The sequence below is a fragment of the Leiobunum rupestre genome, chromosome 10 (assembly GCF_980474605.1).
Source record: "Leiobunum rupestre chromosome 10, qqLeiRupe1.1.hap1, whole genome shotgun sequence".
In the NCBI taxonomy this organism is placed as follows: Eukaryota; Metazoa; Arthropoda; class Arachnida; order Opiliones; family Sclerosomatidae; genus Leiobunum; species Leiobunum rupestre.
Window position 1 is genome coordinate 35,560,793 of NC_143393.1, and position 24,511 is coordinate 35,585,303.

General features: G+C 36.8%; 1 protein-coding gene across 12 annotated transcripts in view; it reads right to left on the reverse strand.

Moving 5' to 3' along the window:
* LOC149925532 (zinc finger protein rotund-like) overlaps positions 1 to 24,511 on the reverse strand; it is a 395,345-nt gene that overhangs the window by 143,914 nt on the left and 226,920 nt on the right. The window contains exon 2 of one of the 12 annotated variants that reach the window (XM_090161417.1): positions 19,204 to 19,796. The exons of the other annotated variants lie outside the window; for them this stretch is intronic. Coding sequence (XP_090017543.1) covers positions 19,204 to 19,558 — 355 coding nt within the window. The 5' untranslated portion in view covers positions 19,559 to 19,796. The remainder of the gene's footprint in view (positions 1 to 19,203; positions 19,797 to 24,511) is intronic. 12 annotated transcript variants of the gene reach the window in all.

Genomic DNA, 24,511 nt, shown 5'->3' on the forward strand with positions numbered 1-24,511 from the left:
CAAAATGCAAATGTTTTTACAAATGTACAGTTAGTTTGTAATTAGTAATAATTAATTAATAATTAATTATTATTATTAATAGTTAGTTATTTATAATAACAAACGTAGAGATTTAAAGCGGTGGCACTGTACGAATGTTCGTCTGCTTCTGAGTAACTGAGTATCGACTTCTATGATTACTTGGGAGTAAATAGCAGACGAAATTTCTCTACAAGATGATGGTAAAAGAGTAAACAGTATTTTGAAAAGCATTTTGAAAATGTTTTGCCACGTATCAAACCCAAAAATGCAAAATAGTTTCCTAGAAACTCAAAATGCAAAATGCAAAATAGTTTCCTAGAAACTCAAAATGCAAAATGCAACATAGTTTCCTAGAAACTCAAAATGCTAAATGCAACATAGTTTCCTAGAAACTCAAAATGCAAAATGCAAAATAGTTTCCTAGAAACTCAAAATGCAAAATGCAAAATAGTTTCCTAGAAACTCAAAATGCTAAATGCAACATAGTTTCCTAGAAACTCAAAATGCAAAATGCAAAATAGTTTCCTAGAAACTCAAAATGCAAAATGCAAAATAGTTTCCTAGAAACTCAAAATGCAAAATGCAACATAGTTTCCTAGAAACTCAAAATGCTAAATGCAACATAGTTTCCTAGAAACTCAAAATGCAAAATGCAAAATAGTTTCCTAGAAACTCAAAATGCAAAATGCAAAATAGTTTCCTAGAAACTCAAAATGCAAAATGCAACATAGTTTCCTAGAAACTCAAAATGCTAAATGCAACATAGTTTCCTAGAAACTCAAAATGCAAAATGCAAAATAGTTTCCTAGAAACTCAAAATGCAAAATGCAAAATAGTTTCCTAGAAACTCAAAATGCAAAATGCAACATAGTTTCCTAGAAACTCAAAATTCTAAATGCAACATAGTTTCCTAGAAACTCAAAATTCTAAATGCAACATAGTTTCCTAGAAACTCAAAATGCAAAATGCAAAATAGTTTCCTAGAAACTCAAAATGCAAAATGCAACATAGTTTCCTAGAAACTCAAAATGCTAAATGCAACATAGTTTCCTAGAAACTCAAAATGCAAAATGCAAAATAGTTTCCTAGAAACTCAAAATGCAAAATGCAAAATAGTTTCCTAGAAACTCAAAATGCAAAATGCAACATAGTTTCCTAGAAACTCAAAATGCTAAATGCAACATAGTTTCCTAGAAACTCAAAATGCAAAATGCAAAATAGTTTCCTAGAAACTCAAAATGCAAAATGCAAAATAGTTTCCTAGAAACTCAAAATGCAAAATGCAACATAGTTTCCTAGAAACTCAAAATGCTAAATGCAAAATAGTTTCCTAGAAACTCAAAATGCAAAATGCAAAATAGTTTCCTAGAAACTCAAAATGCAAAATGCAACATAGTTTCCTAGAAACTCAAAATGCTAAATGCAACATAGTTTCCTAGAAACTCAAAATGCAAAATGCAAAATAGTTTCCTAGAAACTCAAAATGCAAAATAGTTTCCTAGAAACTCAAAATGCAAAATGCAACATAGTTTCCTAGAAACTCAAAATGCTAAATGCAACATAGTTTCCTAGAAACTCAAAATTCTAAATGTAAAATTCAAAATACTTTTTCTAACCCAAAATTTTGCATTTTCAAAATGCATTTTGAACAGACCTTTATTTAATTATTTTGGGTTTTTCTTAATGCTGGTAAAAATTAGCGTGATTTTTCCAAACAGTTTTATCCAATTTCCGTGGCGTTTCAATCCCGATCTAGAACGGTACAAGATGAGACAGAATTGGAGACAACTTAGGACAAAAACGAGCCCGCGTAGACCATAAATCCTCGCAAGTGCCCAACCACAATATCATTATCCACGGAGAGTATAGGCCAGTGGGTCAGTTAGACAGAGCGCTTTGGGGAGAGGGATCGGTCGAGATGCTCTCGGATGGCGGGGGATTCCGTTATTAGCGCTAACTCGGCATTTACATATTTCGGTGACAAAATGGAATTCAATAACTGACGTATTCTGGCGGACATTGGCAGCCGTCGAAGCCCGGTCTGTGCCCTCCCCCTCCCTTCCCCCGTTTATAAGCGAAGCCGTTGCGCAACGTTGGAGAATTATGGTCTACTAATAATCTAGTTTAATTTTATCCGCTTTGATTTAAACTAACCTAATATTATGGAAATCGAATGTCAGAATCAAACCTCAAATGTATCCAAATTGATAAGTTACATTTTTTATAAATGTTTTATAGGAAAAATATTAATTTTAGAGGCGAATTATAGGAAAATATAGGACACTAAATAGGCGAATTATAGGAAAATATAAGACACTAAATATGAAAATATAGGACACTAAATAGGCAAATTATACGAAAATATAGGACAATAGGAAAATATAAGAAACTAAATAGGCGAATTATGCGAAAATATAGGACACTAAATAGGAAACTAAATAGGCAAATTATAGGAAAATATAGGACACTGAATAGGCGAATTAAACGAAAATATAGGATAATGAATAGGAAAATATAGGAAACTAAATAGGCGAATTATAGGAAACTAAATAGGCGAATTATAGGAAAATATAGGAAACTAAATAAATGGTGTTTCAAAAGGTGATGCAAAAATTTTAAGGAGTTAATTGTAGGGGGGTGAGTTGAGACGTATGCCTGTTTTTCCCCCCATTTTCCTACGATGAGGACTAGCCCCTGGAAGTAGGCTGCAACAAGCGCAAAACCAAGCAGCAGGGACTTCAAATACTGTTTAAGTTTACTTTTTTACGCTGGTTACCTCGATTGGTTTACAAAGTCCTTTTTTACCTATCACACGAACCCAAACCTTAATGTTCGCATTTCCCCGCTGCTTGGTTTTGCGCTTGTTGTACTAAAGAATATGGTTGTCTGATTTAAATAGTTTTTTTTTAATAATTGATTTAAAGCCAGTGCCAGGCTCTTTATTCAACAGATGTCGTTAGGGTCCAAATCAAAACAAGGTGCTTAAGCTACATTTTCACCCAAAAGGCGGGACATAAAAGTACCCTTCGCGTTGATTGGCTCGTTTGTAAATTTCACAATAACTTAAATTATAGTAATTTTAACAATATATTTTATATGGGATATATAATTTAGATTAAAGTCCACTAAGTAGAGTATAAGTTGTCTAATTATTATACTCTGCAATGGTTCTCCGATGACGTTATTGTTTCGCTATTTTGAATTTTAGCTTCCTTGGCCGTTAATAGATGGCACCACGCTCCCCAGTAAAGTCGTTTTTTCGAAGAATCAGATAGATACATCGCCATCTCTAATACAGGTGGCAATGATAGAGCCGATACGTGCTTTAAATCACCTATGTATTTATGGAAAATGTAGAAAAATTGTTGCTATTGATATGAAAGTTCAAGTACTAATTAAATTTCATTCAGATTAGTAATTTTAGGTTTACATTACCAAGAATTCTAATCATAAATAAGTTTGCCAAGGAATAAGTAGCATAAAATTAAAAAATATTCATAACAAAAATCAAATAAATCGAATTTAAAAAACACTGAAAATCAACGGCCATTTCAGCAAAAAAGCTCGCCTAAATTACAATGTAATCTGTTATTTTATTTATTTATTTATAAATTCTGATTGGAACTTTATTTTACGCAAAATTGTTAATGAATGATTTCAGTTTCCATCAAAATCGATTGGATTTAAATAGCTATTTTGGAGATTTTTAATTTCGTTAAAACTCTTAAGGCATCCATTATTTTGATATAATCGATGAATATATACCTAGGTTAAAACCGAATATATTTAAATTTAATTTATAATTGTAAGATTTCATAAATTCATTTAAAGTATATTATATCATAAAAATCAATGATTATATTTTAAACAGATAATTGATATTTTAAAAATAAATAGATATCAAAGGAGCTGATACTTCATGGATATAAAAATGTTTTTAATAAAAATTTTTCGGGAGCTTTCAAACCGTGGTCCTTCGTCAGCCGTTACATCATTAATAATTTAATTAATTAATAATTATTAATGATGTAACATTGATAGATAATTGATATCTTAATTTAAATCGGTAAGTCGATTTAAATTCATCAGAATCGTACGAATGGCAAGTTTAAGTTCACATAAATCTGCACCGTTAGAAACTGAATTAATAATTAATTTGAATCAACTAAATCCCGTGGACCTTAGAAAAATCACTCATTAAAATATAATTTCATCGAAATTAATGCGCTAGTTTTATCTCATTTATATCGAAGCTGATAAATACGATATTCTCCGGTCGTCATAAGCCAAGTACATTCCACTCGGAAGGGAGTACGATTGAATACGTCATCAAGATTGAATGCATTAAACGCTTCGAATATTTAAAGGGTACGCACACACCGATCAGGGTAGGAGAGGGTGTCAAAGACCGTGACATTGGCTTACATCTGGCCTGCCAATAAGACATACAATTTTCTCCCGGCAGCCGCTGCAGCCGATAAAGAGCAAAAATCCATAATCTCAAGAGTCGCGTACGCACAGACGCCGCGAGAGATGAAAGATAGAATCTATTGGAACAATAGATCGGATGGGACTGAAACCAAATATCAGCTAGCTGGCTCGGATTAATAGCCATATTGCCATCGAGAGAGACAAACAGTCTTTAATATCGCCCGAGTTACTTGATTTTATTGTACATAGAACGATTTCACTTTCGTCATTATTGAGGACACGTACTTCGATGATTCAAATAGATTACTACCGTTATGTTACTAATAGATTTTCAATTTTATTCTAATCCCGGTTAATTTTCTAGTCGTGATTACGGGCAATTATTTATTTACCACGCTTATGGATAATGTTTTTTATAATAATGATTATTTGATTTTTAATCATACGGGAAATTTGATTTTTTAGTCATGATTATTAAAAAAATTTAACTTTTCAACCGTGATTATTGAAAATATAATTTTCTGAATCACGATTATTGGGAATTTAATTTTCTAAATTACGATTGATAATTTAATTTTCTAAACTACGATTGATAATTTAATTTTCTAAATCACGATTATTGGAAACTTAATTTTCTAAATAAAGATTAATAGTTTTTTAAATTTCTAAATCACGATTATTGGAAATTTAATTTTCTAAATAAAGATAAATAGTTTTTTAAATTACTAAATCACGATTACTGGAAATTTAATTTTCTAAATCACGATAATTGATTAATCATTATTATTGATAAATTAACGTTTTCATTCGTGATTATTGCATTTTGAATCTCTATCTAGTAATTCAGGACCAACGTACTCTTATATTTCACACGTATAAAAACAAATACACAAAATTGAACCTAAAATATATAAAAATATTTATCTACAGCATCCTTTAACGTTTAAGAGGGAAGTATTTCAAACAACAACCCCATTCAATTTTAATATCGACAAGTACATATAATTATGACGATTTTGCTGATAAAGTTGGAGGGGGAGATTATAACGACTTTAAAGAACAAGAGCGCGCGCGCAGGGGGAGGGGGGGGCGAATTTTAAGAAGGAGATCTGGGGGAGGAACTTATCAAAATTCGAAAGGCGATCCTATTAAGCGACAAACACAAGAAGAGCGGCCTAAGCGGCTTAGGCCGGCAGAAAGAGAGACCATTATTTGAATGCCTTTAAAACTTGTTGTGTCCGGACCCTATTGAAATTTAGACGGCGTAGGATGCTTCGGGGGGAAACGGCGCTTACAGGGCCGAGGAAGGATAAACAGTGCCCTATATGATTAGCAAATATTTGATATTCTTTTAGCGCCTCACTTTCTTGGAAATCTCTAGGCTCGGTTAAAGATAAGTCGATGTTTAAGAAAAGGAAATTTATCAAAACGCCAACGGAGAAGGTTGATTTTCCTCCCCTTCCTTTGCTGTATGATGATGATGATGATGATTTCCGGGATTGAAGAAAACCTAATCTCGGATTTCAAATCGAAAGACAGAAGCTAAACGTTGGCTTTCCTCCAGTACACTGATGTATTGAGTGTTGGTCATTACTACAGGAGAAGGTCGCAATTTACTAAGATGGTCGAGATAATAGATAGTTTTAAGAAAATTTATGGAAGGTAACGTTTACGGCAGATTCACTGATTTCCCAGGCGTGTTAATTTGGAGATTTAAATCTTCGAATTAAAATAGCAAACGATGCTCTCATCAGCTACTAACAGTGTGCAGTGTTCCGAAGTGGTAAATGTCAGGTTTCAAATAATGTGGCAAAAAGTGGTAAATACCGACATGGCGAATAATACTTTTACTTGCTAATATGCCAAATAGTGGCAAATAATAAATTTTAATAAAAATAAAAAAACATACGAAAGGAAAAATATATTTGTGCTAGACAAATATACTGTATTAGTTGTCAGGTTTTGGGCTAGATACTCAATTATAGCCCAATCTAGTAATTTCTTTTGGCAATTTTTCAACGATTTTTATTGAGTTTGAATTCGTCTACTATATATCTTTAAGGTGTTTTTAATGGTTCTTTTGTGAAAAACTGAAACATTATCTCACATGTAAGTGATGCTACATCTCTGAAAGATATTATTTACATCATTTAAAAGCATTTATTGATTATTAGTCACTATTTGTCACTTTTTGCCATATTTGTCACTTTTTGCCATATTTGCCACTTTTGGCCATATTTGCCACTTTATGCCACTGACATGGACTTTATTCTAAAAATGTGACATTTAGGTAACACTGACAGTGTGTTAGGTTATGCAGGGTGTCAGGGTGATCACAGAAAAAAACTCAAAGAAACCTTCTAGGAATTATAGGAAATTTGTAGTAGGTTTATAGGATTTATAGAAATATTTTCAAAATAAAGGATAAAATAAATTTCATTAAAATTACCGGAAAATATAGTTTTCAAGTACTTAACAAGTTAAAATTTATGGTTTTTTTAAAGATAATTTGTTTAATAATTGGTTGAGCGAGCGAAGATTTATAATATTTCTAATATTATTTTTTAAGCTTTGAAGGTTTTGATATCAAGAACGAAAAATTCCACAAATACAGGAAAAAATACAAAAAATTTTAAGATATACGAAACCTGATAAAACATACGAAACACGATAAAACATACGAAACACCATAAACCATACGAATTATTAGAAAACATACGAATCATTAGAAAATATACGAATCGTTAGAAAATATACGAAACATTAGAAAATATACGAAACATTAGAAAATATACGAAACATAAAATATACGAATTGTGGTGACTTCTGAGAGAATCACTTTCTGAGAAGTCAAATCCATTTCCTCCTCCCATCGACGCGAGATAAAATCGCCAATAAATCACTAATTAAGTCGGAATTGAGAGAAACAAGTAACCCCTTAAAAGGCAGCCTTTCCCCAAAGCAAAGTCCTATAAAATTTCCCCCGATTGAGAAAATATGACTTTCAATGAATATAAATCCTTCCATTTCGCCCATACGTCAAAGCGCTTGTATACATAGTTCCCGAAAACAATTTTTCTTCTGTTTTTAAAAATTATAAATTCAAAGTAGAGAAGGGGAACTAACTAAGGAAGATTTCTAAAAGCTAAAAACACCCCCTCTCCCCTTTACAATTCAGTAAAGGGGGAGATTAAGTTAAGCTGTCACAAAGAGAGCTTCAATTCAAATAGAATCTGAAATACCGATAAAAGGTAAAATAGGAACGTTACGATATACATTTTTAAGAAATATATATATATATATATATATATATATTATTTATATGGTTGAGTATTGAGGAAAAATTGAAGAATTCCCTTCTATGCTTTCGTACCTTTATTCCGCAATAACGTGGAACTCGCGAAGACAATATATTTTATCGGGATAATTTTCTAAGGAAACGGTAAGAAACTCGAATTCCAATAATAAACCTATGTAGAATAATTTATCACGGCCACTCGTAGAGAATATGATAAAAGTTTTGGACGCCTAGTTTTATTTGGACGAGTAACGGAATTTACGAGTGGGAGACCTTCTCGGGTTTAAAACGAATTTTTAAGATAAATGGATGCTCGCTAAATGATTGTTAAAATTCGGAACAACTCCTTCCGCGTTGAGTTTGCAAGTTCTCTCCCCCACCGGTTTAAGGGGTTTTCACCCAAGTTCTTCGGTTTTCCATTCCATAAAAACCTGTAGAGGTTAACGGTAATACAGGGTTGCCACAGTTTTTTCACAATCAAATTCCCTGACTTTTCAAGGTTTTCCCTGACCATCTTTGGAGATTTTCCGTGACTTATTTGGGCCAGGATTTTGAATTTTTTTACCTATATTTTAGAAAAGGTTTCCTATTTTCAACCAACCAAAATTAAATTCCCTGACATTTTCCTGATATTTATACCCATATTCAAATTCCCTGACTTTTCCAGGAATTCCAGGTTTTCCAGGTACCGTGGCAACCCTGTAATAGTACGTGTAGGGAGCTGTTGGCTCGCGCGGCATGAAGGGCTTGCCACCACCCTCTTACGCGTTGTAACCCGGCCACCTGAATTAAAGGCTTTAAAAGTCGCTTGATGACTTAGGCCTAAGGTGGTGCCTTGGGTATTAGTCTAGCTGATTATTATTATTATTAACTTTTATTTTTCAACTAGACGTTTTCAAAAATGCATACCAAATAAAATTTCTCGCGAGCTGAAATTGTATTGCCAATAAAAATAGTATTTAGCCTTTGTACACTAAATATTTCAATAAATAAAACGAAAAAGATTAATGTAGATTGGGAAAAACTAAAAAAAAAAGTCAAATTAAAAAGTCGTAAAAAAGTAAGGGCTAGTAAAAAATTAAAGCTATTAAGGACATTTTACATCGGGGCAGGACGGCGTATACCGAAATTACGTTTAGTTAAATTGGTGGTCATAAAAAGCCAAGGCCTAAAAAGAGCCGGTGTTGGCCACCTCCCAATCGTTAGAGATTCCCTGTTCCACCTTCGCAACCACCCCTCCTCATCGGAGACACATCGCAGTTATCTCGTAAGACAGCCAGATATTTCACCGGCAGTCTCCAATTAAAGAGAAGTCTTTGCCGAAGAAGAGACCAAGACAGATGCCCCGCTATCCTCCGAAATGCGTCAACTCGTACTAGTTTCGCGACGTCACTTGACAGCGGGGTTCATAGTGAGCGAGATGGTACAGCCCGCGTCCAGGATGTCGACGTTATCTCCGGGATGAGAGTGCGTCCCCCGCACGGTCCGTTTTCGATTCGACGACCCTCCCTTTTACTCCGCATAATCATTCTTTTTAATTACAATTGCGAGGAAGGTGGGTACCCTACCGCCCCGAGGGAGCGCCGGGGCCTCGAACAGGGGCCTGGTTCCCTATCCCCGCGTACCAAAAGAAATGAACCGTTACTTCCCGCGTCAACCTATCCACGAAATGGAATAAATACGAGGGGAAAAAATGACCTACTCGCCTACGAACTTTCAGGTTAATCGGACGCGACCATATCGTTTTGGGAAGCGAAGAAAATGGCGTCGTATATAAACAAAGGAGGTCCTTCTCGTCGTGATTAGAGGATGGAGAGTGGGCCGGGTGGCCAACTTCGATTGCTAATTTTAACGATATTTTGAGAGGAGGCTAACTTCGATTGCTAATTTCATCGATTTTTAGAGAGGAGGCCAACTTCGATTGTTAATTTCGTCGATATTTTGAGAGGAGACTACCTTCGAATGCTAATTTCATCGATTTTTTGAGAGGAGGCCAACTTCGATTGTTAATTTCGTCGATATTTTGAGAGGAGGCCAACTTCGATTGCTAATTTCGTCGATATTTTGAGAGAGGAGGCCAACTTCGATTGTTAATTTCGTCGATATTTTGAGAGGAGGCCAACTTCGATTGTTAATTTCGTCGATATTTTGAGAGGGGGCCAACTTCTATTGTTAATTTCATCGATATTTTGAGAGAGGAGGCCAACTTCGATTGCTAATTTCATCGATTTTTTGAGAGGAGGCCAACTTCGATTGTTAATTTCGTCGATATTTTGAGAGGAGGCCAACTTCGATTGTTAATTTCGTCGATATTTTGAGAGGAGGCCAACTTCGATTGCTAATTTCGTCAATATTTTGATAATTTAGATTTTATTTTGTACTTTTTAAATAATCTTGGATTTGACATATCTAAATTAATTTAGATTTAATTTTTTAATTTTGAAAAAACGGTCATAGTCTTGGATTTGAAATATCTAAATTAATTTAGCTTTTATTTTGGACTTTTTAAATTACGATAAGGTGCATTGGATAAGAAAGTTTTGCACGACTGTTTGTAACTGTGATATTGTACAGTTAAAATATTTATTCTAAATATATTATCTTGATGGAGAATTTTGCAATTCTCAAAACTATAAAGAAAATCCCCTAATTAATAATATTTCCATGCATGAGATAGCCTTGCCCAACAAAGACTGTCACAATAAAAATTTAAAAACTTTTATTCCATAATATCTTTCAAAATTATACATATTATTTAAAACAAAATCTTGCATAATAATATTAAATTTTAATAGGCGCAATCGCCTTCCAATTGAGCAACAACAAAAGATACACTTAACAGATGTTCGGAAATCGAACCAGTTTTGCCATTTCTCAACCAAAAAAAAAATTGAAAATCATCCGAAACAGGAATATTCAAACAGGCCTTGACTTTCTTGCAAATAGAAAAATGCCGTTATCTGCAATCTCCCAAGCCAGTTTTTTCCGCGCAATTTTAATTCACCAAAAAAAAAAGATCAAAAAGTAGCCTCCCATTTTTCAAGTATTTCATTTACTTTTGTTGTTTTTTAAAAAACGCTTAAAAGAAAACGGGGAAATGCAATTTAGGTCGTAAATAACAACATGGGGGCTACGAAAAAATATTAGCTAACAACTACGATTAATATAAAAAAAACTGGTTAAACTTGTAACTAAAGGGAAAACCTTGGGATTTCAATGATAACTCTTTTACGTCTACGTGGATTAGTTGTTTATTTCAAATTCTTTTACAAAACGTGTTCTGAAAAAGTCTTATCTAAGTTTCATCTTGTTTTCACCAGCCCCTAACTACGGTAAATTAAACGGTTGTGAAAATTATCAATGAATTTTTAATACGGGTACCGTGGACTTTTTGAAATTTAGTCTTTTAGAGGTTTTTATTTTTGCACTACGAAACCAATTTTCAGTCACACTTTTTTCTTTACACTTAAAAAGCATTTTTTCCCCATTCCCGAAATTTCAGTGTAATTATCGCTATTTTTATTTTGGTCTAAAATTGGTAATTTGGTTGCATTAAAAATCGCCGGATGACTTGGGCCTATTATATATATTATTATTATTATTATTATTATAGATTATTAATTATATATATTAATAATAATAATCGGCTAGGTTATTATTATTATTAATATTAATAAATATATTATCTAACTGCCTTATATACATTTTGTAATTAATTACCAAGAGTTATAGATTTAATTAGGTTAAAGAAAGGCAAATGCTTTGTGTCCGAACAAAACGCACCAGTGTAGATGTTCCCATATTTCGAGTAGCACTAGTGTTACACTAGTGTAACAATGTATTAATTTTTGGAAAGGGTAGCGCTGCAATATTATAACTGATTTTGGAAAAGTTATTATTAATGTCTTATTAGCAAAACTATATTAATAGGTTATTTAAATTCTACAGAAAATTAAATTTACAATCATTGGTATTGATAGCGCTAGTTTTATTACGATTTAAACATTTGGAAGCGCGCCCACTTCACGCAGAAGCCGTAATTTGTTTTTCCCCATTAATCCATAAAATGTACAAGCTACAAATAACACGCGTAGTTTCTTTCGACAAAATGTCTCGATTGTATTATTTCGACTCTCTACTGCCCTCTATTGACCATCGTCTCAACTACAAACGACGAAACAAAAACGTTGATTTTGCCATTCCAATTATTAGCAATTCCAATATTATTATCTAAAACAAAATTGGATTAATTCGGTATATTTTTGATAAGAAATTTTCCATTCCAATGATAAGAAATTTTTTCAATCCAAATATACTATATAACGAATTTATTTATGATTTGAATAAATTTATGATATTATTTAATCGTTATTTAAATATAGTAACTGCTAAATCTAGCTGGACCTCCAATATTAATTTTTAAAACCATTCTATAACGTCATAGATATGACAAAAAAATACCGAAAGGGAAGTTCTTACGTTGCATCCGCAAATAGCAAAAATTTTGACGAAAATTAGATTAAATAATGGATTCTTGATGCTAATAACAAGTACCCAAAACTTACGCGGGTTTTTCTCAATTTCTAAAATAACTAGAGCCGTAAATATAGACGCTGTTTTTCCAAATACACAGAATCATTTCGGTTAATCGACATTCGGATTGAAATTTCACCTAAACACGTATTTAAATATAGTATAGTTGTGGAGGGGAAGCAATCGGTTAAGTGCATTTTAAGAATAAAAAGAACTTTCTGAAACTTTACAATATTTTTCCGAAAACGGGGAGCGGAAAGGAGACATTTAAATTTCTCTGTCTGTGGATATAATGGCTGCGAAACATGAGAGGATATCGACCACCGCATCTCGTCCTGAATACAGAGCGTTCGCATCGACATATTAGGAGAGAAAATTAACAGCCTAAAAAGATATTAAACACGAAACTTCCATTTTTGAGTTACGAAATACAACTAAATTACTTTTTATTTTTGAAATAATAACGACAGGTATGTATTGGTGTTGTAAGTTCGAAAATATTCCGGAAAATGACCGAGACCTTTTTTCTGGAAAATGTTCCAGTTTTTTCCGAAAACAATTAAAAAGTTTTTATTCCATGGTTAGTCTAATATTGTTTGCAAATTTAAATAAAGCGGCATTTTCGCCCTATTTTTTTCGAATCTAAAAGTGAAACTAAACCTTTAGACTAGTTTAAATTGATTAACAATGTAACACTATTAATGTTTTGTAGTATGTTTACTGATATTAGACATTTTATTAAAAAGTTAAAAAACATAAAAAACCCTTAAAAAGTAATTTATGTTTCAATTTTTTTATTTTTCCGATTTGCGGAAATTTTTCCGCATTTTATTTTTCCGGAAAATTAACAACACTAGTATGTATTAACAAGGTTCATACAGTTATTGGCTACTCGATTTCCCAGATATTTCCAGGTTTTCCCACGAATATTTCCCTAATTTTTCCAGGTGCAAAATAAAATAAAACTAAGATTTTATGATTGTCATTTAAGTTAAATTGGTTCAATATTATCATATAAACGAAGTTAAAAAGTCAAATCTTTAATAAGAAAAACTAATTGATGAAAATTTGTATTCATAAGGGCAACATTTCTGAACCCTCATGAATTTCCCTGATTTACCTGATTTTTTCTTAAAAATTGGGATTTCCCTGATATTTTCTGATTTTTTTCTTAAAAATTGGGATTTCCCCGATATTTCCTGATTTTTTCTTAAAAATGGCGATTTCCCTGATATTTCCAGGTTTTCCAGGTCTGTATGAACCCTGATTAACTTTTGTTTTGATGATTCGACCATTTCTGTAAATATGGGTGGCCATTTTCCAAAATGGCGGCGAAATGTTTAAAGAGCGCCCAAATTCCGAAGGTTAAACTTTTGACGGAAAACGATTGTACTAAATGACAATCCGCTTATTGGTAAACACGTGAAGTAATTAAATTTGAACTCCGCGAATCAGCGAGCAGTAGCGTAGGACATTAAGCTCGACATTTGACGAAACAAAATGAACCTAAATGACCTGAATGATACGCTACAAAAATAGTGAGAAAAGGATGCTAGTATACGCTAGCCAGTCTGACACCCCATTAAAAAGTCATTGTTATTTCGATTTTTGCGTTGCTAACTGTTAGCATGGAAACGAGATCTCAATTGGGAAATTAGCGAGCGATACGAAGTAAGGTAAACTTCACCCTCGGACGAGCCTTTAACCGTATTGTCCGGTAACGATTGGGAGATCGAGTCCGTACATTATTTGGCGGCGTCTCGCTGATTGTCCGCGGCCATAATTAGGGAAGTAAATGAGTCGTCAGAGAGCGGCTAAGGTTAGTGGCCTGCCGCTTAAAATTAAGGGTAAGCGAGGCCCTTAAAAGCCCTCCTCCTCCCGTCTACAGATGGCGCTGTTTGCCGTAAATATCACGCCTCGATGCTGGTGGACAAAACGAGTAATCTTTGCTGGCTGATTAATTACCAATCGGAGCTAATCCCAGCGACCCCTGAGCGAGGATACACCGACCGATCACGATAAGCTTTCACTTATTAACCTTGAGAACAGTTTCCGATTGAGCTTAATCACGGCAGACAATATTCCCTCCATATTTTAAGATTTTCACCATGTTGATGCTGATTTTAACCCGAGACTGAGATTCCCAGGGCCCCGCACTGCCGATCAACGTGTCAAGTTGAAATTAACTTGACCAGGGAAAGTCTTTGAAAATTTTATAGGACAAATAGGAGTTTTAGAGGCGAATTATAGGAAAATATAGGGCACTAAATAGAAAAAAATATGACAGTAAATAAGAAAATATAGGAAAAATACTACGGTAATTATTGCATATCGGTATACTTTGACTCGAATCACCTAGAATATTGATAATTTTTTGCACACTGCTTTCTTGCATTACTGGATACATTTCAAGATTTTGTTCGAAAGTGGCAGTGTTAGAACTGTTCTATGTACAAAAAAGTTCTTTCATTTACAAAAGACCGTGAATTTATAGGAAAATAGGTTAAAATAAAGGAATTTATAGGTGTTGGTCCATTTGATCGAAAAATATGTGATCGACAGTCGATCATTATACGTTGCAATTGATCGAAATTCCATTTGATCGAATCCCATTTGTCATTTGTTTCATAAGATTGAACCTTCAAATGATCGAATACTATTTGATCGAATTCAAAAGTATTTATAGTACCAGTTGATATGTTTTTATTTTACCGAATGCCAATATGAAGTGCAGAAGGAATAATGATGGAATAATTCATTGCTTTAACTGTATTAAGCCACAAAGATGAAGAGATTTTTACTTTATACACTATATGATGGAATTTTTTATGACATCGACGATAACGGCCCGTTGTTTTTGATATATATAAATAGGGTCAGGTTAGGTTAGGTTAGGTTGATGTACGCGCGGCGTAGGCGCGTATGCACCGTTGCCTTTTCGATTTACTCCCAAAAACTAGTAGTTTTACCCTACAGTAGCTTTCGATCAAATTTCGTTCGATCAAATGCCATTCGATCACATGCAATTCGATCAAATGGAAATTCGATCAAATAGGACCCGTTCGATCATTTGGGAATCGATCAAATAGACTCAAACCAATTTATAGGATGGCATTAAAAATATAGGAAAATATAGGAAATCTGGTCACCCTGTAACGTTTATAGATGGCTTAGTTTCCAATATGATTTATCAAAATGTAATCCACAGATATGATAAAATGGGGATAAAATACAAATTAAATTCATTCTTGCCAACAAAATTGTATTAAATCTCACACAAAACTTCATCAAATCTAATTCGATTACAATATTTTGGATAAAAATTTTAACAAATCGCGCTAGATCAAAATATTTTGATTCCAAACTTGCTAAATATTTCTGGATTAAAACTGTTTTGAATCAAAGTTTGATCCACAAATAATAATAATCAGCTAGGCTAATACCCAACGCACCACCTTAGGCCTTATCCTTTCCAGATTTGATTGGATCCCATATTAATTCCAGCGTTTTGAAATTACGCGTAGTATGTTACTGGAGTGTAGGAAAACCAGTAAAATTGGACTGGCGCCAATAAAAATTGCAAATGCGTTTTCAACGCTTTAGGAAACGGGATTGTTTAAAGACAATTGATAAAAGATGAATATTTTTAAAGGTAATAACGGTTAATTTGAGGAGTGTCTTGGAAATAGTTCATTCATCAGGGTTCGTACAAAATTTCCGGAATTAAATTCCGTGACATTTCCAGGTTTTCCCTGACCAAATTGCAAAATTTCTCCGACCATTTTTGTAGAATTAATTTAAGTTTTGAGGTAAAACCTTGAAAAATATATATTATGTATTTTTAATACATCTTTCAAAAATTATTTGCCGGATTTTTTTGGGGTCATTTTAAAATTCCCTGACTTTTCCCTGACCATTAGGAATCATTCTCAAAATCCCTTACTTTTCCCTGACCTTTGGGAAACATTTTAAAATTCCCTGACTTTTCCAGGTTTTCCAGGTATTCCAGGTCGTGTACGAACCCTGTTCATACGTTAAATAGTGGATAATTTTGGAAAATAGTGGAAAATGCCGGCCTGGACAAAAGTGAAATTAGAGGCCAATCTGACCAAAAGTGGCCAATAAATATTTTTACCACAGAAAATGATAAAAAAATAATAATAAAATATTTTAACACAGAAATTTCAGATTTGGACTACTTAAGGCAAATATACTTTGATTAACATTAGAATAGTCTGTTAAATCTATAACATTGTAAGTTCAGTGTAAACTAAGACATTTTTATAATAATCTTCTTTAAAAATTTAATTCCAATTACTTTTTTTAAGCTTTGAAATGCATTTTTTCTTTATTAACCACTATTTGCCAATTTTACAACATTGTACCGACCTGGACTTTTTATTAACACTGACAATTATTTTTATACGAAAATAAATTAAATTAGAATATTATTCACGGGTTGTTTTTATCTAATTTTGACTTAAGTGTAAAAAAAGGTAACGTTTAGGTACGAACAAAACGTAAATTCTGTTGAGAAATTAGAATTATACAGATTGGGGTGACGATATTCGATCCGGAGCTAAGTCGCTCTCACAATTGTCAGTTCATTGAATCAAACAACTGTCGACGCGTGAAAATTAAAATGAAATTAGAGACGAACCAGCGATATCGAGACAACGAAACTAAGGGTTAATGTCTCGGAATCAGCCAGCAAATAGTTGCCGTAGGTAATACGTAGGTGAGTCAAGGATCCTTGGGTGAGTGGATCAAATTCACTTCAATACCAAATTTTGTTTATCTAGACGATACCACGCCTTACAACCTTTACCATCCTCGCGGCGCTTTTAGGAAGCAGCGGGTGACCTACAGCCTAAGACAAACAATACGAGGGGATTATATTTTGGGTCATTTTCCCGATGTCGAATAGCCAGGTTTGATACCTTTAATTTGTCAGAGCAGAACGACACAACGCCGCGGAAGTAACGCTAGGGATATCAAACTTAAAGCGCTTAATGCAGATTTATGACTGGCAAATAGTATATCTATAGATTTTAAAACAGGGTCTTATAAAACGGAGGGGGAGTGAACAAATAGCGCCCCCCTCCCCCGCGCTGCCATCAGAAACTGGGGATGGGAGCGCGCAACCCCCAACGGGGAAATAGGAGAGCCAGATATTACGACCAAAAGGGGCCGATACCTATACGTATAAAACGGACTACCGTGTTTAGATAAGAACCAATAGTTATATAACTTCCTACACTGGCCCACCTCGCCTTCCTGGCCGCGCCGGAGAGTTAGATATGACTACAACGGGCCATAGTTCGTTACGAAAGGGGGGATAACTTTGCCGAAATTTGGGGAGCCCTTTGAGCGAGAGCGAGATAGAGAGAGGGTCCTATTGGCGGGCCAACAAGAGCGTGGTCCCCCCCTCCGCCCACGCGCAACATGCAAATCAACCAATCGAAGAAAGAGAAGGGCAGAAAAAAATTTCGACGTCATTTCGTTGCGGCATTTTCATTGGATAAAAGAGAACCACGTCCGCTATTATAGGACGAGAGGAATTAAAAAAATTTCACGCCGCTTTATAAATTACTGGCTTTAAAGTTTCATAGGCGGTGGACCCCGCTATAAGACGTACATTTTAAAAGGGGGTTTTATTTTTCATCCCCCACTTCATTCTTTCCTTTAACCCCCCCCCCCCGCCCCTCGAATGTCCTATATAATTTATTATCATTACACTTTCTATATTACTAACTAATGTTTCTCGCGCGGAGGGGGATTTTTGGAAGTGGACTAAAAAAAAAAGATTTTAATAGAAACGCATACATTATTGTATTCTTTACTTCTAGACTACATTACTGTATTCTTTACTATAAAACTACGATACTATATTCTTTACTATAAAACTACGATACTATATTCTTTACTTGAAGACTACGTTACTATATTCTTTACTTGAAGACTACGTTACTATAATCTTTACTTCAAAACTACTTTACTATAATCTTTACTTCAAAACTACTTTACTATAACCTTTACTTCAAAACTACTTTACTATAACCTTTACTTCAAAACTACTTTACTATATTCTTTACTTCTAGACTACTTTACTATATTCTTTACTTCTAGACTACTTTACTATATTCTTTACTTCTAGACTACTTTACTATATTCTTTACTTCTAGACTACGTTACTATATTCTGTACTTCAAAAACTACATTAATAAATTCTTACTTCAAAACTACAGTACTATATTCTTACTTCAAAACTACAGTACTATATTCTTACTTCAAAACTACAGTACTATATTCTTACTTCAAAACTACAGTACTATATTCTTACTTCAAAACTACATTACTCTATTCTTAAAAAACACTAAAAAGGTAAATGTATTATTCTTAAAACGCCACATAATATTACGTAGGGTAACGTGTTGTTCATTCATGAATAATAATAGTAATATTATTATTATTAGGTATTATTACGAATGGACCGTTTCAATACGACTATAAAATTAGCGTTGAAAAAAAAAAGTAGGTAAAAAAACCGGGACAGCTGTTACGGGGTGTAGGAGAAAACCGTTAATGCCTTTTAAGAAAGGAAGGAAAAAAAAATCGCCTTCAGACTTTTAAATGATTTTTTAAAAGGCGTTTTTCTACGAAGGGCGTAAAAAAAGATATAAAAAAGGGCCGGTTCTTTTAACGCTCGCATAGGAAGTCTATCTCTCCGCATTGTTAGAGCGATAATACCTGGGGGGATGTACGCGGGAGTGAGGAAAAAAGGAAGAGGAGAGAGGCAATTGATGGAGACTCCGGAGGAGATAGAGAGAGGGGGGTGTGAGAGGGGGGCTGAGGACAGGGACGGGTACCGCGGGAAAGGGCAACGTGCCGGCGGCCGCGCGCCAAAAAGAAGGCCTTACCATGAGGATGATGCGAGTTGAGAACGTGATGATGGGTCTGTTGATGGGGATGCTGGCCGGGATGATGGGCTACGGGAGAGGAGGGCGGCCCGGAACCCGGCACTTGGGGCGCCCGGAATTTGGGTTGCACGAAAAACTCCTTGAGCTTCTGTAGAGAGATGACCGGCGTGACGCAACCGACCACTTGCCGTTGTTGTCCGTCCGAAGCTCCGCCGTCGTCCTGTTGTTTCTGCTGTTGCTGTTGTTGTTGCTGCTGTTGTTGTTGCTGTTGTTGTTGGTGTTGGTGATGCGGCGGGTGCATTTGCGGATGGTGCTGCTGTTGGTGATGCGGGTGTTGCTGTTGTTGGCTGGCCATGAGAGCGGCTCGTTCCCGGCCCAGCGAGTCATGGCGAGCGGCGGCGGCGATGACCGCGGAGTGTCCGGTCAGTGGCGAGGGCCCCGGCAGAGACACCGAGGCCGCGGCGGCTGACGGCCATCCGCGCTCGCCGCCGGCCAGGGTGCTGCAGCCCGAACGGCGGCCGAGCGCATCGAAGTAGGGCGAGAGGATCGTCGTCGTAGCCTGCCCGTCACGGCTGTAATCGCCGCAGCCACCGCTAGAGAGGTCGGAGAACAACGTGAGTCAGAGAATCAACGCTTCCGGGTGGCTTCGAATCCTCCCGCGCGCCTCCCTTCTAGCTTCCTTCTTTTCGGACCACCAGCCACCACTTCCGCCGCCCAAGGAGGAGCGAGGGAGGGATACGGTCTTCTTTCTTCGAACTAGCGTCCTGATCGAGATGACCGTTGTCGCCGAAAATACTCTTCGCGAACGAAAAAGTTCTACGGAAATCGAACGTGTCCAACGATCGCGCCGGAAAACTATACGTCTCATACAGTCATACGCGGCGGAATTAAATTGCGACGTACGGGGGAAAACTTTAAAAAAAAACTCTTTTGACGTCTCGGTACAAAAATAGCGAAATAGAGCGGCCGATCAACATACGGCGTCCGAGACGAGAAACAATTTGAACGGGTAGAGCGCCCAGTACACGGTCAAGAGGCGCTTGGGCCGATGATGCCGAAAAGGCGGCAGAGTGACCAATTCGTGATTCTTCTCGCTATAAGGGGCCGGACTTTCCGCGCGATTCCTACCCGCCGATAATTAGCTTTTTGATGATTTTGTATATTTTGATTTGCTCGTTTTGGTTTTGTTTGAAGTACAATTTTATCTCTCCTCCTTTTTTTTTATCTCGAGATAAAAAATAATATTATCGAAAAAAATATTTTCACGCGCTTTTCGTTTTTAATTCTTTCCTTGGAGGATAACTATTTTTATAAACAATTTTTCACGGATTTTTTTATGGCGTAATAAAAACCCTCTGAATGATTAATTTCTAGTTTGAGAGGGGGAAAATTGCTTTCGTTGCCTACTAAAAAAGGTCTTCCTTTTTGCAATCGCGTTGGTGGTTTGGGCCGATTCCCGCGAAGGAAGGCGACAGGAGCACACCGACGTCCGAATGCTCGCACTGTTTTTGCCCTTCTAAATTCGACGGACCTTCGTTTTGCTTTATCCCCCCCATCCGCCTTCACGCGCGCTTTCCCGTCGAGCCGGCTCAAAACACGCGCGCCGCGCGCGACTCCAAACGGGGCCCCCGAGTTTTCAACCCTTTCCCGCCCCCCCAACCACCCACTCCCCCCCCCTCCACAAATTGCACTGCGCGCGCGAACGGTCATGTGAAAATTCAGCCTTTGCCTCAACGCTACAAACTGCTACCTAGCGTCTGGGCTTATCGTCTAAACCCCCTCCCAACTGCACCGCCCGCAACCCTTGTTGGATTGGAAACCCCCTTATCATTACCCCTCTTTACCGAATGCCTGATATTTCCATAGTTCCATTTAACTCTCTCTCTCTGTCTCTCTGTTAATTCATAATGATCGAACATAAATGTTGTTCTCTCAAATGCGAACTGGACACGGGTAACTATGTTTCCGATACCGAATTTGGTAATGTATCTAAAATAGGGAATTCTAAAATAAAATAAATTGGCATTGGAATGAAAAAAAACAGGCCGATTTCGCACTAGACGGAAAATTGAAGACTAAATTGTTCGTTCAGTGCTGGTTTTAGTTAAAGCAAAAAAAAACAGCCACGACGGTAAGCGTCGACGAAAGAAAGTTGTATTGGATTCAAGGGGAATTTTTGTCGCGTCGACGTTTATAACAAAATAACGCCACGACGGTAAGCGTGGATCCAAGTGTAATTTCGGTCACGTCGACGTTTACCATTATTGCGTTTATAACAAAAAACGCCACGACGATAAGCGTCGACGCCAAAACATTGTATTGGATCAAAGGTCAATTTTTGTCGCATCGACGTTTACCGTTGCGCCGTTTATGCCTTAGCGGAAAAAACAGCCTTTAAGATTTTTCCGCTACGCGTAAAATTTTCGATCAAGTGCGGTCAGATCTATTCAAGTCTATTTTCAAAACCGGAAAATATCCAAAAGCTTCGTTTGGAAAAATTAACATCGTTAAGCAACTGGCATTTGAGTCAGTTTCGCGTGTACATGCAAAAATAGAACAATTAACTGTAAATATAAATTGGGAAACATGACGTTCCGGCATTATGTCTACCTGCAAGTAAAAACAGCGTGGTACGGACGTAAAGCCCCGGTTTTAATCAAACTATCAGGTGATCAATCAACAAAGCCCTACGGTAGCCTAAATTATTCCTTTAATGGGATATAATTTAATACTTAATTTGCGACGTATCAATATTTATGTAAGAGAAAATAAACAAAGCTTAGAATCGCGGCAGACGAAAAATATCATATCGACGCCCCATTCTTCATTAGAGTTGGATAACCTACATTTCGCCATGCTGCTGTATCGATTTAAAGAGCGTTAATTTCAAGCAAACAAGACAGGCTTGTGTCATAATAACAATCCCACCTGACACCCCTGAAAATATTTATCTATCAAATATACCAAGTTTCAACGCTTTGTCTTAAAGGACAACAACTTGGAAATCCCGAGGATTTGCAAAATTTTCTTGCCCTAACAGTTTTAAATACACGAAATTCCCTATTTGCGGGCACCTAATGTCCCGATTACGGGGGCACCTAATGTCCCGATTACGGGGGCACCTAATGTCCCAATTACGGGGGCACCTAATGTCCCAATTACGGGGGCACCTAATGTCCCAATTACGGGGGCACCTAATGTCCCAATTACGGTGGCACCTAATGTCCCAATTACGGTGGCACCTAATGTCCCAATTACGGTGGCACCTAATGTCCCAATTACGGTGGCACCTAATGTCCCAATTACGGGGGCACCTAATGTCCCAATTACGGGGCACATAATGTCCCAATTACGGGGCACATAATGTCCCAATTACGGGGGCACATAATGTTCCAATTACGGGGGCACATAATGTTCCAATTACGGGGGCACATAATGTCCCAATTACGGGGGCACATAATGTCCCAATTACGGGGGCACATAATGTCCCAATTACGGGGGCACCTAATGTCCCAATTACGGGGGCACCTAATGTCCCAATTACGGGGGCACCTAATGTCCCAATTACGGGGCACCTAATGTCCCAATGACGGGGCATCTAATGTCCCAATGACGGGGCACCTAATGTCCCAATTACGGGGGCACCTAATGTCCCAATGACGGGGCACCTAATGTCCCAATGACGGGGCACCTAATGTCCCAATTACGGGGCACCTAATGTCCCAATTACGGGGCACCTAATGTCCCAATTACGGGGGCACCTAATGTCCCAATTACGGGGGCACCTAATGTCCCAATTACGGGGGCACCTAATGTCCCAATTACGGGGGCACCTAATGTCCCAATTACGGGGCACCTAATATCCCGATTACGGGGCACATAATGTCCCGATTACGGGGCACCTAATATCCCGATTACGGGGCACCTAATATCCCGATTACGGGGCACCTAATGTCCAAATTACGGGGCACATAATGTCCCAATTACGGGGGCACCTAATGTCCCAATTCCGGGGCACCTAATGTCCCAATTACGGGGGCACCTAATGTCCCAATTACGGGGGCACCTAATGTCCCAATTACGGGGCACCTAATGTCCCAATTACGGGGCACATAATGTCCCAATTACGGGGCACCTAATGTCCCAATTACGGGGCACATAATGTCCCAATTACGGGGCACCTAATGTCCCAATTACGGGGCACATAATGTCCCAATTACGGGGCACATAATGTCCCAATTACGGGGCACCTAATGTCCCAATTACGGGGCACCTAATGTCCCAATTACGGGGCACCTAATGTCCCAATTACGGGGCACCTAATGTCCCAATTACGGGGCACCTAATGTCCCAATTACGGGGCACCTAATGTCCCAATTACGGGGGCACCTAATGTCCCAATTACGGGGCACCTAATATCCCGATTACGGGGCACATAATGTCCCAATTACGGGGCACATAATGTCCCAATTACGGGGGCACCTAATGTCCCAATTACGGGGGCACCTAATTTCCCAATTACGGGGGCACCTAATTTCCCAATTACGGGGGCACCTAATTTCCCAATTACGGGGGCACCTAATTTCCCAATTACGGGGGCACCTAATTTCCCAATTACGGGGGCACCTAATTTCCCAATTACGGGGGCACCTAATGTCCCAATTACGGGTCACCAAATTGTTAACTAATACCATCAGAACCACGTTTTAATTAAAATAATAGCAAATATTGCATTGACCCCCCCAACGACAGTATCGATAAAAGCAGTATCTTTAACCTTTAAAAAGGGGTCAGGATAAAAACACTAGACACAAAACAGCTCGGCTGTTTACTATCCGCGTTATAAAACCATTTTATTTTTCATACATGTGCGTAAAAACACAACTGTAGCGAATCGAACAAATAGAGATTAAGCTCTCAGCATAGAACGGGTAGTGTGCACGCCCAGAGACGGTAGTTTTTATTAGTCTACTGGTACCGTAAAAACAGTTTCGGCCTTAACGACTCGTCATAATTTTGAAACATACGCCAATGCAGTTAAAAACAAAATGCGGACGGAGCTAGGCGTAAACGTATTATGGGTTCGAGCTTAATCTCTCCAACGTGTGAATTTAAAGTTTATCTCATACAATATCTAGACGTGAAGTTAGACGAACTAAAAACAGCTTTACTTCATTTCTAGCACGGTGACATTCGATTGAGCGTCAATAACATTGTGTTTAATTAATTATTGAATTATCGACGTTAATGTCGAAACATACAAAAAAACTAATCTAAACTATTCGAATCTTTTCCTAAAATTAAAAAA